This window comes from Populus nigra, chromosome 6 (genome assembly GCF_951802175.1).
Source record: "Populus nigra chromosome 6, ddPopNigr1.1, whole genome shotgun sequence".
Lineage (NCBI taxonomy): Eukaryota > Viridiplantae > Streptophyta > Magnoliopsida > Malpighiales > Salicaceae > Populus > Populus nigra.
In genome coordinates, this window is record NC_084857.1 from 10,888,526 (window position 1) to 10,904,229 (window position 15,704).

The 15,704-nt window shown below is 34.4% G+C and overlaps 2 protein-coding genes across 6 annotated transcripts; both read left to right on the forward strand.

The window, feature by feature from the left end:
- The first annotated feature begins 307 nt into the window (after nucleotides 1-307).
- Nucleotides 308-4,782, forward strand: LOC133696517 (uncharacterized). Of its 2 annotated transcripts, none has more exons than XR_009842690.1 (9): nucleotides 308-610; nucleotides 729-845; nucleotides 1,209-1,291; nucleotides 2,243-2,326; nucleotides 2,684-2,759; nucleotides 2,864-2,936; nucleotides 3,395-3,530; nucleotides 3,618-3,711; nucleotides 4,443-4,782. XR_009842690.1 is itself a non-coding variant. In XM_062118729.1 (9 exons), the coding sequence occupies exons 1-9, from the start codon at nucleotides 502-504 to the stop codon at nucleotides 4,504-4,506; spliced, it is 774 nt and encodes a 257-aa protein (XP_061974713.1). In that variant the 5' UTR covers nucleotides 310-501; the 3' UTR covers nucleotides 4,507-4,782. The 2 variants fall into 2 exon arrangements, 1 of the variants encoding a protein (XP_061974713.1); XM_062118729.1 differs by having other exon boundaries at nucleotides 310-610; nucleotides 3,395-3,468.
- Nucleotides 4,783-10,038: 5,256 nt separating this feature from the next.
- LOC133697434 (probable serine/threonine-protein kinase PBL3) lies at nucleotides 10,039-15,132 on the forward strand. 4 transcript variants are annotated; one of them, XM_062119973.1, is made up of 7 exons: nucleotides 10,039-10,377; nucleotides 10,591-10,710; nucleotides 11,614-11,951; nucleotides 12,035-12,170; nucleotides 13,275-13,411; nucleotides 13,555-13,678; nucleotides 14,407-15,132. In XM_062119973.1, exons 2-7 carry the CDS (start codon nucleotides 10,647-10,649, stop codon nucleotides 14,859-14,861), a joined length of 1,254 nt encoding a protein of 417 aa, XP_061975957.1. In that variant the 5' UTR covers nucleotides 10,039-10,377; nucleotides 10,591-10,646; the 3' UTR covers nucleotides 14,862-15,132. The 4 variants fall into 4 exon arrangements, with proteins under 4 accessions (XP_061975957.1, XP_061975958.1, XP_061975959.1 ...); XM_062119974.1 differs by having other exon boundaries at nucleotides 12,035-12,104; XM_062119975.1 differs by lacking the exon at nucleotides 14,407-15,132 and adding an exon at nucleotides 13,895-14,315.
- Nucleotides 15,133-15,704: the final 572 nt, after the last annotated feature.

Below are 15,704 nucleotides of genomic sequence, written 5' to 3' on the forward strand. Positions count from 1 at the left end.
TAAGTTATTTTATTAGTTTTATATGCAAAATACATAGAAAAAATTTGAAAAAAAAAAGTAACAAAAAAAACTTATATCAAATATATTTTTGTTTTATAAAACTTCAAATGAATCTTTTCGTACGAAAAACTCAAACGGGTTAGTGGTGTCAAGTGAAAATTAAATATTGAGATTTTTATTTTTAAAAAAATAAAAATTCTGTCTGGGGGTTTTATCGGTACAAAAGTATTTTGACGGGAAAATCTTTTTAGAAGGAGATTTTGGTAATTATGCCTAAAATATTAGAATGTAAAGGAAGGTTAAAAGAGAGAGAGAGAGGGCGTAAGCAAAGTGACTAGCAGTTATAGAAGATGATAGGAAATCATTTTGGAAAGAAAGGAAATTCATAAATAAAAAGGGACCGGAGAGTGTGGAAAATGCATTTATATGAATGAATGAATATCGAAAAGGCAAAGCCCGCTACTCCTTGTAGTTATCGTCCAAAATCAGCTGTGTGGCCAAATGGAAGCTTGCTTCGCGAAATGCTCTCATGGGAACGCATTGTTTAAAGCTCTGAAACCTCTCAAATTGAAGCTATCAAGCTCTTGTTCCATGCCCATCCACTCTGCTGGTCTGATCACTCTTCCTTTCTTCTAGTGTTTTATCTATTCATTACCACACATATATAAATGGGTACACTATTTCAATAACCCAATCAGATTCATTCACTTTGTTTCTTCACATTACAGGAGCGACAGAGTCTGTTAAAAAAGCATATGATGCGTTATTGTTGGATGCTGGTGGAACCCTTTTGCAATTGACACGGCCTGTTGAAGAAACTTACGCTTCCATCGGAAGAAAATATGGTTTTTTTCCCTTTCTTTTTATGCTATTACTCCTATTATTTTACGTTGGGGATAATATGTTATTTCTGGATTAGAGTAAAGTGACTGGCAGCAGGGGATTTAACACTCAATAGTTTGATATTTAAGTAGTGGATTTGAAATGGATTTATACAGGGTTAGGAAATAGGAACACTTGGTATGAGTGAAATAAATGCCATACACGAGATCTTGATCTCTTCTTCAAGGATTGCTAGCTTCCCTGCTTTTGGCTGATTATGTATTATGTAATACTATCTTGTACTTGGTCATAAAAATTTGATCTCCACTCTTTTCTCTGCTCTCCTTGCAAGTTATTTTCCAACCTGACTCTTATCATGGTTACAGGTCTGACTGCAAGTTCTGCTGATATAAAGCAAGGATTTAAAAGAGCTTTCGCTGCTCCATGGCCTGAAAAACTCCGTTACCAGGTCATTTTTCTTTTCTGTAATGGGTGTGTCGTTCATTGCTTCTCTATTATCAATGATAGAAAACCTGCATTGATTTGCTTTAGTTAACTGGGAGCATTGTTGCTCTCTTCATGATGTTTTTGCCTGGTGTTTTAAATATGTTCCTTTTGGGCCTTACCATATAGCATCTCCGACTCTTTTTTTGTGCTATCATTTAGTCAGCAATTCCCGTTTCTTAATTTAGTTCCTGAATAAGTTGTTTGTGACTGCTTTATGTTTCCTATAAAACATGTTTTCTGAACAAATAAATGCGACATATATTATATTGAATATGAACCGCAAAAAGATACAGTAATCTAGATACATGCTGAGAATTATCAGTGACTATTCACACCTTATGCTTCCTTCATGCACAATCATTCTTTTTTTCTGCTTCGGTAGTTCTGCTGGACTGTTTTACTCATTAAAGCGAGATGTAGATGAAGGCAGATTCTGCTACATTTTAATGTGGCATGCATTGGCTTCATAAACACTCGAATGCTGACATGTTATTGAAGTTTTTTAAAAAGTAAAAATAGCTTTCCAAAGGCTCCGTAACTTCTGATTCTGTTGGCAACTAAATTTTCAAATAAATAAACTTTTCCAATGTTTTCATATTCGGTGGTAAATAGAGAATATTCTAACTTAAAACTGGTGAATTATGTTCCCACCATGGAGGTCCGTGTGAAGTGAAAAACATGCATTTTACTATCTGAAACCTATAATTTATTTTTATGACTGTTATCATTTCTTGGTAAGTTTTTTCATTTTGATAGACCACATCACATTTCTTTAACACATTGATTAGATATCCTGCACTCCCTTTTCTTTGTTGGTCATCTGTTACTTGTCTTAAATGTAGTTTCAATTTATTTGATACATTGGAAGCTTTGACTGAAGCCCATTATATCTTCTCTGCTGGTGTGTTGACAGGGGGATGGGCGGCCATTTTGGAAACTTGTTGTTTCTGAAGCCACTGGTTCCACCAACAATGATTATTTTGAAGAAGTCTATAAGGTAACATTTCATGACAGCAGCCTCAAGTTATCATAATGTTAAAACAGATTATAAGAAAGTGCACATACGTGGTTCTTATCTTCCCATCACCCATGGAAATGCAAATAATTTTGGCTAAAACATAGTGAACATCCTTGAACTTTTGGTCAACAAAAAGTTTAGTGCTGGAACTTCAGTTCTCTTGATTTTAGTGCATTGAAAAACAACATGGTCTCCGCTGTTAGGCATTAATAAAACCCAAAGCAAAAGTGTGCAAATAATTGTTTTTAACAGAAAACTGTATAGGGGAGGTCATGATTTAATCTGGTCAATATTTTAGAGGCTTTCATCTGAACTCCCATTGGATTCTTTATTCAGTACTATGCAAATGGCGAAGCCTGGTATCTTCCAGATGGAGCTTATGAAGCACTGTACCTTCTCAAAGATGCTGGAGGTTATATTAATTAACTATTATCCTTTGTCTAGCACCACAAACAATATTAACCACCAGATTTTGACAATGAATTGCCACTCCTAACTCAGTGAGTAATGTTGCAGTTAAGGTGGTCGTCGTGTCTAATTTCGACACCCGGTTAAGGAAGCTATTGAAGGACCTAAATGTTATCGAACTGTAAGCATTTGTTTTTCCTCTTTCTTTTTTCTGTATTCTTACAGTTGAGTAGCTCTCTTCATAAATAAGGTATTCAACAATGATGGCAGACTTGATACTCTTTACAAGGCCCGAAAGAATTCCATCTCAACCTGACCTACATTTGTAAATAGAACATTGATGGCACTCCCTGCCTTTTTCTAGAATACTTTGTAAACTGAATTCTTTTATCCTTTCCCTTGTGCAGTCAATGCTGAGCCCTGTGTCCTTGAGGCTTTGGCACTTGCTGTGAATTAGTCTAATCTAGAGAAAAAGAAACTTTTAGAAACTCATTTTGTTGTTGTTGCCATTTGTGAGTGAATAATTGTGGTAGCATATAGGAAATGGCTGGAGTGTGATAACTGGAATGAGATGGCTAGGGTTATCAAGAATTGAACATCCTTATATTTAAAACATGTGCTGTTTTTTTTTTTTCACAGGTTTGATTCTCTAATCATATCTTCAGAGGTTGGATATGAAAAACCAGATCCCAAGATATTTGAAGCTGCTTTAGGTATGTCATATAAGACCATTTGGTCTATTTGTGGTTGTGGGATGCGCCTTAAAATTTCTACGGTAGAGTCCTGAAACCACTATCCTGCTCCTTACACAAGAAAACGATGGGAAATAATCATCATTTCTAAGTATTTGGCATTTTTGTAGTTGAAGCAAGTGTAGAGGCAGGCAAGGCAGTGCATGTTGGGGACGATCTAAAGGCAGATAAGCAGGGGGCCAATGCCATTGGGATTGATTGCTGGTAAGTGCACTATATGGTGTTATTAGACATGGCAAATGGGCGGGTATGGGCAGGGTATGAACGGGTTGCGAAATATTCCCCCCGTTTATTCATTTTGACTAGGTTATTTTTCAAATGAGTACCTATACCCTTTAACCCATTTTAATTTGTTCTTATTGGATAAGTAGTTTTTACGATTTCCATTGTAACCATGTATGACTGGGCTGACGCTTAGCTATATTTAATAAAGGTAAACCTTTTGAGATGCAGGGACCTAAATGTAGGAAAAAATAGTACAGGAACTAAATCTAGCAATTAAAAGTATGATGGCCAAGAAAATCCCACTTGAGACTATTTGTAAAACACATGGACCAAAATAAACTTTTGACAAGGACTAAAATGAAAACAGTATAAAAGCTCTGCTCTCCCGTGCTTCTCTCCATTTGTAATTCAGGCTGTGATTTTAAGTTGGGTTGAGTGGGTGCCATACTAAATCCAATAAAACTTTTATGAATGTGGGCGGGCTAGACCTTACCCATATATCCATTTATCTTTTAGTGAAATACTATAGATGGGTAAATGGGTATATGGCATCATTGCCACCCTTATCGGTCTTGCATATGCATTTCGTTCTTTCCCTAGCCCTGGTCGATTTGGGCCAATTTAAAAGAAAAATTACATCATGGATACTTCAGAAGCATTTAAGATGTTTTGGGTTTGGATCATAATCCTTGCATTATATGCGTAAGCAGGTTATGGGGAGCAGATGTGAAGACATTCTCAGATATCAAAAACCGCATCCTCATCCATGACTAATACTCCAAAGAATTAGGTGTCGGTGCCCTTTTTTCTTTGTGGTGATTGGCGGGTGTTTAAATCTCTTGATCAATTTTTGGGTTCTGCTATACAATTTAGGATTTATCATGGGATTGGTTAGAGCTGTGGATATCACCTCTCGTATGATTGATGAAATACTATAGGAATGTTGGTTTAATATCTTGATTCTTGTAACAAAACCTTGCCGAGACGAAATTCCTCTGTCACTCCCAATTATTTGATGTTTATATTATTAGCATAAAATCTTATTGTTCAGCTGGCTGGATATGGTGGATGGAGTTGTTGCTTTTCATTACTCCATTACTATTTGTTAGCTCATCATAATGTAGCTTCTGTGGATATGATTGACAGAAAGGTCAACAGAAGCAGTCGCGCGCCTTGCATGTGAGGGTCTGATTTTTCTTCTTCTTCTTTTTTAATAGATAAGCATGTTTTTTTATATAAAAAAACTATAATTTAATCTTTAGTTTCTGATTTCTACTATATTACTTAATCATATTATTAAATTAATCAAAATTATTGAATCTATTCAAAGTAGAGATGTATCCTAAATTTTTCTTGCTACTTCGTGAATTCCCAGCCTCGAATGCCCAGTGCATTCCTGTTCCCTAAACTATAAAATGCTTCTTTTTCAAGTAAGCAGTCCCTTGTTCTTGCTAATAATAACAATAATAATTTATCAATACATGCAAAGGAAGATCTAATTAGTATTAAGATTATAAGCCAACCAGGCATAGAAGGGTAGATGTCCCCAAAAACAGTTCCCATCAGACGAGCTACAAGAGAAGTTCTAATTAGAGCACAAACTGTATCTATTAGCACATATATAGACTTGCTGCAAATGTAGTGGATATTATCTACTCTCAACAAAAGTGTCAATTTGAGCTCCAGCCTTGAGCCTGAAATATTGCGAGGATGCTCTGAGCATGAATGAGGCTGGGGTTGCCAAGGCAATCAAGGCCACCCTCTGAGAAGATTTGAGCTCCAGCCTTGAACCAATCTGCTAAACCAAATCTCCTTTGACACACTCCACAGTCTCTCCCATCAACCAAATGCAAGCACATACACTTGGGTTTTCTTAGGGTTTTGAAAAACACTTGAGCATTAAACAGTTTTTTGTTTTTTTGGTTCAGATTTAGATCAAAAGAAGAGAGATTAAGATTATAGGGTAGAGAGAAACTGGTACAAGAGAGAGTAAGATATGTCATTTCTCATGCACGATTTTATTTTTTTATTTTGAAATTTTTATTTGATTTGGAATGTATGATGTAATTTTTTAAGTTTTTTTTTTGTAATTATTCCTTATATTTTTTGTTTTGTTTTACTTGACGAGGCCGAGGAGAACATGGAAACGAGCCTGTTGCTTGATCCCCTGATTTATGGCTTAGATCGATTGTTGTCAGGTTCCCGGCTTCGAGGGGTGGCTTATGGCACCATAATATTTAATTGGCCATCCCACCATCCTTTCCTTTATTCGCAAACATTTTCCTCCTTGAACGGAATATTATCTTAGAAGGTTTTCTCAATCTTTCTTTTTGTCTCATTCATGTATAATTAAGTCAATCTTCGCACAAAATAAAAGAAAAGAAAAGGAACTTTAACCAGTCTGACTTTGCAACTGCTTAAAGGGCTGCAGGTTGAGTCTTCGAGATAGCTCAAGGGACGACTCTGCAACTGCTTAGGTTTACAGGCCAAGCTCTGAAGATCAAGCGATAATTTTATTTTATTTCGTATGAAGTTGGGTACAAGCTCTTTGAGAGGGATAAAAAGCTTCTTGTCTTTCTCGGAACCAAAGGAGTAGGATGAGCAGAGCGTTTGCAACCTAATTAAGCGATGGAAGCTATATAGACAATTGTTTCATGCAAATATACGTTATAATATTTTTTTTTTTTGAAAGCTAATCATTTTTCTTGCAACATTACCTGGCCCAGTTTACGGATCATGATTGAGAGCAAGAGGTGATTGGTATTAGTTGACGTGCTGAGCAAGAGATGGCTGGGACATGAGCCTCCTTGACTTGCCATTTAAACTTCTCTTTCATTTCTTTCTTTTTTTAACAGGGAAAAGCATGCATGCGGCAGTTTTCTGTCCCCTCGTAACAGTACCTCTTGAAGTCATACACAAATCTCCTTGTTAAGGAATGGTCACTTCAAAATGTTAATGATTCGTTCCCGATCAACTAACGGTGGCTGAACCTGAGGAGCATCCCATGGCCGTCTCTGCAACTGTTCTTTGAAAGTCTGAGAATCTTTCAAATACGTTGAAGCTCGAACCGGTCAGAAAATATTAGCGTTGAAGGGATGCTGGCTTGGGGGGGCTTGACGACGGAGAAGGTGGATCGTCCTTGTCACGATGGCTTAATTCTATTGGTTTTTATGGAGAGTTTTTATTTGTTGCGGGCTGTGTTAGAAGTTGACTGTCTGACAGGTGTTGATATTTTTGGGAAATATTCGCCAGAATCTTTGTAGATGGTTTTTTTTAGGCGGGCAGCTCAGGGCTGGCATATCGAGTTAGGAGAGGATGGTTCCAGCCACTCGGGCTATGATAAGATAAAAATACGATTACTCTTTTCTTTTTCTCCTTTTTTCTCCTCTCTTTTGCCCATTTTCAACCCCCCTCTCTGTAGTATCATCAAGATGCAACCTATGAAAATGCGTTGAATAAAACCTGAAAAAAAAAACTCAATTTTGGGTGCAAAATAGTTTAAATTGTGAAGATTTATGGAAAAGTTAAAATGACCATGCTAAGATTTTAATTTTATTTTTCTATAATTGACTAGGATAAAAAAATTATAAGACACTCTAAAAATCTTGAGAAAAACATTGTACAAGTTCACTATAAAATTATTTTTTATCATTTTCAAGACAAATTAAATAACTAATTATTGGGGTAATATTTTCTTTTCGTAAGCATCCATTAATATTGATAGAGCATATATGAATTGCATTTTTTATGAATAGCGAATTACTACAATACCTTTAATCTCAATTTAATTTTTTAATTTGTTTCTTAGGGGTTTTTTGTATTTTTAATTTTCCAAGCACGTTAAAATGATTTAAATACCCATAAAAGTTGACTTTTCTTTTGCTTGTGTTCAAGGCCATTTTGATATTTTACTTATTTTCAAGTTAGTTTAGGGGTAATTTTATAATTTTATAAAAATAAATAATATTAGATATATGAGTACGTGGGCAACCTCCTCTCATTCTTTTGTTGACCAAACATAGCCTTTTGTGATGGCATTCTGATATGAGACAACGCATGTGGCCAATAACTTTTTTAATCTGACGTTGATAATCTTTTTTTTCTTTCCTTTCTTGTCCTTAATTTTCACGCGTGCCTCTTTAAATTTCAAAACAACCTTCTTATACAATTTAAATTCTTTTTTAATTTTATCCATTTTAATTTTTTTCATCTTTCAAATTTTGTTCTTATTATTTTTTATTACTATTTCTTTTATTTAAAATAAATTTTTTAAATAGATTTTTTCTACAATTTTATTTCCCTTGAGTTTTTTTCTACTACCATGTTTAATCTCATTTTTTTGATTATTATTTTTTTAACTTGGATAATTTTTTCAAGTTGATTTTTTTTCTAATTTCATCATTCAATGTTAAATTAGTTATGAATTAAATTTCTTAATTGATTCAGGTCTAGAATTTTACAAATTAGAAGTTTTAGAGACTAACCAATGTTTAAGAGGTTTGCTCATTTTTCTCTCTTCTTTCTTTAAAGCTTATTTTTTTCAGTCTCATTACCAAACATTTATTTAATTGGAGATCGAGCTCCTTTGAATTTTTATTTGCTCTCTATAATTTTTCTCATTAATTTAAAAAATGACTCCAGTTATCTTAATTCTTTTTATTTGTCACTAATTTTTAAACTTATGTTTTTTTAGAGATTTTTTTTAATTATATTAAATTAATTGATTAAATGTAAGCATGAGATGATCACCTCATGATATTTTAAATGATAAAATAAAAAAAGTTATTGGATAGACATCATTTTATTGGCACGAATAATCTTTTGATTAAATAAAAAAATTATGAAAAGAAACAAAATTAATAAACACGGCTGGATACACATCTCGTGCTGCAAGATCAAATATATTCTGATCTATATTTATCTCTTGATTTTTTTATTTAGCCTTTACTTGTAATTAACATTCTTTACTTGCGCGGATAATTCTTAATTTATTTAATTAGATATATATATATATATATATATATATATATAATTTTTTATTTCTGAGAACAATCACAGTCAAATAATTGGTTGATATTAAAAGTTTTTTTTATAAAAAGAAAAAAGTTTGATTAAAACAACTATACACTCAATTTAACAAGATCAATTCCGAACCGCCAGGGAAATAAAGATATTGAATTCAGAAAGTAGAGAAGCAAGGGATAAATCCGTAAAACAATTTGGAATACGAGAAATAGATAAATTGAACTTTTAAAAGACTTTGAAAAAACAAGGATAAATATTGTGTTCTATAAAAATTTAATTTTTTTTTATTAAAAATTATTATTTTTTATATGTTTTGAATTATTTTAATGCGTTGATTTAAAAAATAATTTTTTAAAAATAAAAAAATATTATTTTAATGTATTTTTGTATAAAAAATATTTTAAAAAATAAACATAACTACACTTTTAAATAGAAATAAAGAGAGTTAAGCAACTAAGTTAGTGGAATAGGAAAGGAGAGAAAGCACGAGGAAAAACTTGGTGAGTTTTTAGAAGGGAGGAAGAGAAATGGAAACATTTCAAACCAGAATGAAATGATAAAAGAAGAAGAAGAATCCATGTTTACCATGCTATGGTAAATATGAGTTTGGATCCAACTAAGTTACTTTTTTGTTCGTTTCATTTTTTTCAGGTAAACTTTGTTCATTTTTTTTTTAATATTTTTTTTATTTGAATATCCTCACATTTTTTAAAAAAACAAGATTAATCTCGTTTAAGGTTTGTAACTGTCCTTTCCAATAAATATGTTTTCTAAAGATTGAATTTATGTTTTTATCCTTGTAAAAATATAACATTATTTTAATCTCTAAACCAACATTTCATTGATTTTTTTTAACGTTTTTTTCTTTTAATCTCATCATTTATTATTTTTTTAATCTTTTTAATATGCTTAGAAAATTTAAAGCATGAAGTCTTTTACAATCAATATATTGTTATTTTAATAATTTTTAACTTTTTAAAATTAGCCTTCATAATATATTCTAATTTGATTTATTTAATAACTGACATCGTGACTTTAATAAGTTAACCCAAATTAATTTAATATATTATTATTTTTTAAAAAATATTATTTAAATTATTTTTGTTTAAAATTAAAACTATATTTTTATTAGATGTGAATTGCTCTATATCTATTTGCTTGTTTTTGTTTTTTTCATCTAAATTGTTTTTATTATTTTTTTAATTCGAACCATATTTTTTTTTATCACATATCCGAATTCCCTCCGGGTCTATGTGCTTGTTTTTTTCTACGATCTAGATTTTTTTTGTTATTTATCTTTTTTGTGTTTTTTCTTTTTTTTTTCAGAGAATTTGGAGAATATCGAATGATATCATGGATACGAGGAGTATAATAAAAGCAAGGGGGGAGTGCCTTGATGTGAATTACAGAGAAAGGAAAGCGGGAGGAAGGTCATGGTGGCATACACGTCATTGGTGAACGGCTCACGCTTTTGTACTGCTCGTGTCTACAACACACCAAGCATTAGCAAGCGGGCACCAAGGGACGGACTCTTTCTTCTCTCTTCTTCTTCCTCCGCAGTCCTCAATAACAACACGTCGTCCTCTTTTCCCCTTTCCTTTTGTTTTAGAATTTTTTAAGGTAATTCCTTTCTTCTTTCTTATTATCTCTTTCAAGAACTAATTGAATTTCCTGCTTTTAATCAATCAAGATATTATTATAGTAATATTCTTTTTTTAGTATTTTTACTTTACCTAACTCAAAAATAAACCACTTACAAGTCTTTGTCTTCATCTTATTATCTTGTGATATGATATGGTGGTTATTTCTTTGTTTTGCCCACTAAAACACCAGGACAAGAAGAAGGCAAACGGGAAATAGCGGTTGTTTGCTTTGCTTTGGTTTACCAGATGGGCAACTGCTTAGATTCTTCTTCTGCTAAAGTAGATTCCACCCAGAGCTCACATAATCCTGGTAACAACGCCTTTGCATTTTGTTTTTCTAGCTTTACTGTCGTTGCATCTTCTAGCTTTCTTGGATTTGGCCTTCTTTTTTTCCAGCTCAGATTCATTCAGTTGTTACCCGCAACTGCTTTTGGCTTACCGTTTGTGAAGCAAAAAGAAAAGAACCCTTTTAAGCTTTCTGTGTGATATATAACTTTTGTCTATCAATTCTGCTGTACTTGATTAGTATTCGAAGTGAACCCTGATGTTATTTGCTGTTTTTTCATTTTTGGGTTCTTCGTCTACTTTAGGATAATTCGATGCGGATGGTTCTCGTCATTTTAATGTGTGTGATCTTTCTTTTAAGAAGCAACTTTGTGTCCTATACCTGTGATTTGGAACATTTGCATATGATTTTGGTTGGCTGACTAGAGTACAATCTCTGTGAAGAACGGTGATAAATGAATTTAAGTGACTCTGTCCAACTTGATAACTGTGCGTGTTTACTTCGTGCCATTACAACAGCGAAGGTAGGATCCACGTAGAATGAGACATGGCTTTGCACTTAAATTGTGCCAAGTAGCCTTCCCTTTTTTTCCTTCTTTTTCCTCGTAGTTATTTTGAAGCACATTTTAATTGCAAACAATTCACCTTCTGAACGATAGAGTCAAAAGGGATATGTGCTGTTAATATACGTGAAAGACTTTTTTTTTCGAACTGTTTTGTACAGTTTAAAGATTTATAATGTCATCATTGGAAAGCATACTGTACCGTCCAAGGATTTCAATTAGAAGCTTAAAGAACTTGTTTTATTAGCCTTGACAGCCTGTGTAGTTTTGATGGGTGCAATGCTGGAGATTGATAAACATACTGTATAGGTATATATATACCACACCAGTAAAATCTTGATTCGTTTATCTCTTGCTACTACCAGGAGCCTCAAGAATTTCCAGCAGAACCAGCCATTCTTCAGTTCCTTCTAGTCTGACCATCCCATCATACAGTGGAAGGAGCAGTGAATGTCTTCCTACACCAAGGAGTGAAGGTGAAATATTGTCATCGCCAAATTTAAAAGCTTTCTCATTCAATGAGCTAAAAAATGCTACCAGAAACTTCCGTCCCGACAGTCTTCTGGGTGAAGGTGGCTTTGGCTATGTATTCAAAGGATGGATTGATGAACACACTCTTACTGCTGCAAAGCCTGGATCGGGAATGGTTGTTGCTGTCAAGAAGCTTAAACCTGAAGGTTTCCAAGGCCACAAGGAGTGGTTGGTAGGTTTTTTCTCTTATTAAATTTAGTAGTTTTTCAAATTGAAGTGTCCTTTCCTTACATACTAATAGCTGGCTGGTATCAGACAGAAGTTAATTATCTCGGCCAACTTCATCATCCAAATCTGGTTAAATTGATTGGATACTGCTTGGAAGGTGAGAACCGGCTTCTGGTCTATGAGTTCATGCCTAAAGGGAGCTTAGAGAATCATCTGTTCAGAAGTAAGTAATCCAATGCAAAGAATTAATTTGGAAGCCTCGTGTGCTATAACCTGTCCTCCTATATGCTTGTAATGCTTGTACTTGAAAACTTGACCCCTATGCTTTGTGGTTGCTGAGAAATAGAAATTAACAACCTTTCCCCCTCTTTTGTTTTAGTTCATGGAATAGAAATAAATGAATCTGTTTAACTTGTGCGGTGAATTAATTTGTTTGCTTCCATGGGGAATAAAATGACAAAAATTTAGGACCACAAATTTTTGTTTCCTCTGTTAGATATACAGCCAGATGTGAGGCTAGTTATGTCCTTTTTTCTCTTATCTATCTCAGACTGATCCTTTTGGTTAATACCAGCCACATCGAATTGGAGACACTGTCTACTAAATGAAATCAGGTTTCTCTGTTCACGCTATAGTTCTTCAGTTGTCAATGAATCATAGGCTATACAATCAATAACCGTTAGGCATAATTTACCAGCCACTCACCTTTATGGATATGTTTCTGTGTTAGCAACAAGGATGAGTCACGGACTGTGATTCGCCAAAATTTCTTGGGACATTCCTCATTTAAATGGATATCATACACTCCCAATTTTTCCCTGGGGATCAAGGACGAGTTGGCTGCCCATATGAATATCTGAGGTACGGGGATTTGAAACTTCTATGTGATATGGGTTCACATAGTCTATATATTTAAACAGACGCAATCACTAAAACCTTGATTCAGACTTGGGTTTTTGCTATAGTGATTTTATGATAATAGGTGCCAAAGTGTCATATGTAGTTTTTTTTGGAAGACTTCTTGAGCCACCTTAAGGGAAGAAAGTTGTTTCGTTGCATTTTAATTTCACATCTATTCCTATTTCCCAAGATTTTGATGCAAGCTGTGATGCATCTTTACTTCTTTCCGAAGGTTTTGATTCTTGCTATAACTCTCAGACAATTTCACAATTTTTTTTTATATATCTCTTATGAGATTTTACCATGACTTTCCCTGTCCTATTGTCATAAACAAGCTAACAAGCAACAATATCTGGAAATTATGGAAGTCCTTGTGCGTGCAACTATGAAAACTTGGTAACCTTCAATTCTGTATATTGTTTTATAGGAGGACCACAGCCACTTTCATGGGCGATAAGAATCAAAGTGGCCATAGGTGCTGCCAGAGGACTCTCTTTTCTTCATGATGCAAAATCACAAGTCATATACCGTGACTTCAAGGCATCTAATATTCTACTAGATGCGGTATGCTTAATAAGGGCATGAATTAATAATTTTGTTTCTATAGAAAAAAGAATATAATTTCTCCTTGTCACTAGCCTGTACCGGTAATGTCATCCCATTGGATTTTAATAAATTTCCATTGCTAACGATGCATTGGTTTGCAGGAATTTAATGCAAAACTTTCTGATTTTGGTTTGGCCAAGGCAGGCCCTACTGGTGATAGGACTCATGTGTCCACTCAAGTTATGGGTACTCATGGGTATGCAGCACCTGAATACGTTGCTACAGGTCTGTAAAATGCCTGTCCTAATTAAAGGCTTTTGCCCGTTTCCTTCCACTTTTGAAACCAGTAATGATTTATGTTAATCTCTTGCCATTGTGCTTCTGAACTAGGTTAGTATTTGTGATAAAACAGTAAGGCGTCTGATTGTTTTGCTATTTATGCTAGACCATTTTAGCCATTCTTATCTCTGATGACCATGCTGATGCTTCTCCCCCTTCTAGGTCAGGCCTCTTCTGTAATGACCGGGTTTCTTTCTATTGTCCAAGTGGGGGAAAGCTTGATGGTTAGAGAAAATGATTGGTCAGTTGACATTAAGTAAAAATGCCATGTCACTATCCCTGGAGAAGAAGCCCGGCTATTACCTGAAAAGATCCAAGCTTTAAAGGGACTGAGCTCTCTTTCTTTGTATATTTGCATGTTTGAGTGGGGTCAAATCTTTGAAACAGCAACTATATGCAAAAAATGATGAATGACTCCCTTTGGTGGGACTATAACTGGTTTACAGGCATGCCATTAGCATCGGTTATGAGAGCCCATTACAGTAAAGCACTGCTTCATTTAAACATAGTTGTTGAAAAAGGCTGGATTTCATTATCTAACATGAGTGTATCTATGGTCAACATCTTTAGTGTTCACTTGGAACTGATCTTGTACATGCATGTTTTTAAATATTTCTTGCTCAGGGAATTCCTATGTCATGTTTGAGTGTAACAAAGCTTCCATTTCTGGACAGGTCGGTTGACAGCCAAAAGTGATGTATACAGCTTCGGGGTTGTATTGCTGGAATTCCTGTCTGGGCGACGCGCTGTTGATAAATCTAAGGTGGGTGTGGAGCAGAATCTGGTAGACTGGGTGAAACCGTATCTGGGTGACAAAAGGAAATTATTCCGAATTATGGACACCAAATTGGGGGGACAATATCCTCAGAAAGGAGCCTTCATGGCTGCTAACCTGGCTTTACAGTGCCTAAGCACTGAAGCTAAAGTCAGGCCTCGAATGTCAGAAGTATTAGCAACACTGGAGCAAATTGAATCCCCAAAAGGTGCAGTTAAAAACATCCAATTAGAGCATCAAACAGTTCAGACACCTGTCCGACAGTCCCCAATGAGACACCATCGCTCTCCTGTGATTCCAACGGCCAGTGCCTCCCCGATGCCATCCCACCACCAATCTCCACGATTACGATAAGCAGATAGTTATTTGTAAAATTCTTTTTTTATTTGCTCCTGTATTTTGTTCTTGTAAAAACGAATGTGGGTGTGTGCACTTTTGGATTAGAAACACAGATACTATCACTTGTTGTACCGAAAGAGGGTCGTAGAAGGTTTTACAGCCAGGCTTAAACCTGGCTACATCTTGTTGTTGTAGCATAGATGTGCGTTTCTCACCACAGTAATCCATGTCCTATTCAACTGTAATTACTTAGTTATTGGTTATATGAGCTCTTTGATTGATGCAATCTGAGTTTAAGTTTTGTTGTCATCATCAAACGTGTTGATCAGCAGAAGATGAGAGTTGGGAATGTACACCTGAGTTGAAATCGTTACGAGACTTGAAATTAGTGAAGCTCAATAAATCATCAGTCAATACAAGCATACTCATCAGGGGAGTTGGTTAAAATATTTTTATTCTGTTTTTTTTTTTTAATTTGAATTCCTGTTTTTTTTTTTCTATTAAACAGTTTATATTGCAAAATACAAATAAATCGAATAAATCTTCCCATCTGCTGATCCCACTCACTATACCACCTCTTTATCTACTCATTTCTTTGTATTTAAATAAAATTCTCTTCTATTGCAAAATACAAATAAAATCCATACTTCTAAAGAGAATCCATGTATTTTGAAATTAATGGTTGAAGTATAGACGAGGAGAAAAATCAATATAATACTCAATCAGTCAAATTTTGGCAACTCACGACTTTCAATTAAAAAACAATATAAACACCGATTCAATTATCATCAAGAAGTGAATTTACTGTTATCTCCTCGCAAAATACAAAATACTACTGTACCCTAGAATATTGCTTTA

Coding starts and splice junctions, on each gene's coding strand:
- LOC133696517 (XM_062118729.1), top strand. CDS start 502: ATGGAAGCTTGCTTCGCGAAATGCTCTCATGGGAACGCATTGTTTAAA. Junction 2,937..3,394: donor GACCTAAATGTTATCGAACT/GTAAGCATTTGT, acceptor TTTTTTTCACAG/GTTTGATTCTCTAATCATAT. Junction 3,469..3,617: donor GATATTTGAAGCTGCTTTAG/GTATGTCATATA, acceptor GCATTTTTGTAG/TTGAAGCAAGTGTAGAGGCA.
- LOC133697434 (XM_062119973.1), top strand. CDS start 10,647: ATGGGCAACTGCTTAGATTCTTCTTCTGCTAAAGTAGATTCCACCCAG. Junction 10,711..11,613: donor CCAGAGCTCACATAATCCTG/GTAACAACGCCT, acceptor TGCTACTACCAG/GAGCCTCAAGAATTTCCAGC. Junction 12,171..13,274: donor AGAGAATCATCTGTTCAGAA/GTAAGTAATCCA, acceptor ATTGTTTTATAG/GAGGACCACAGCCACTTTCA.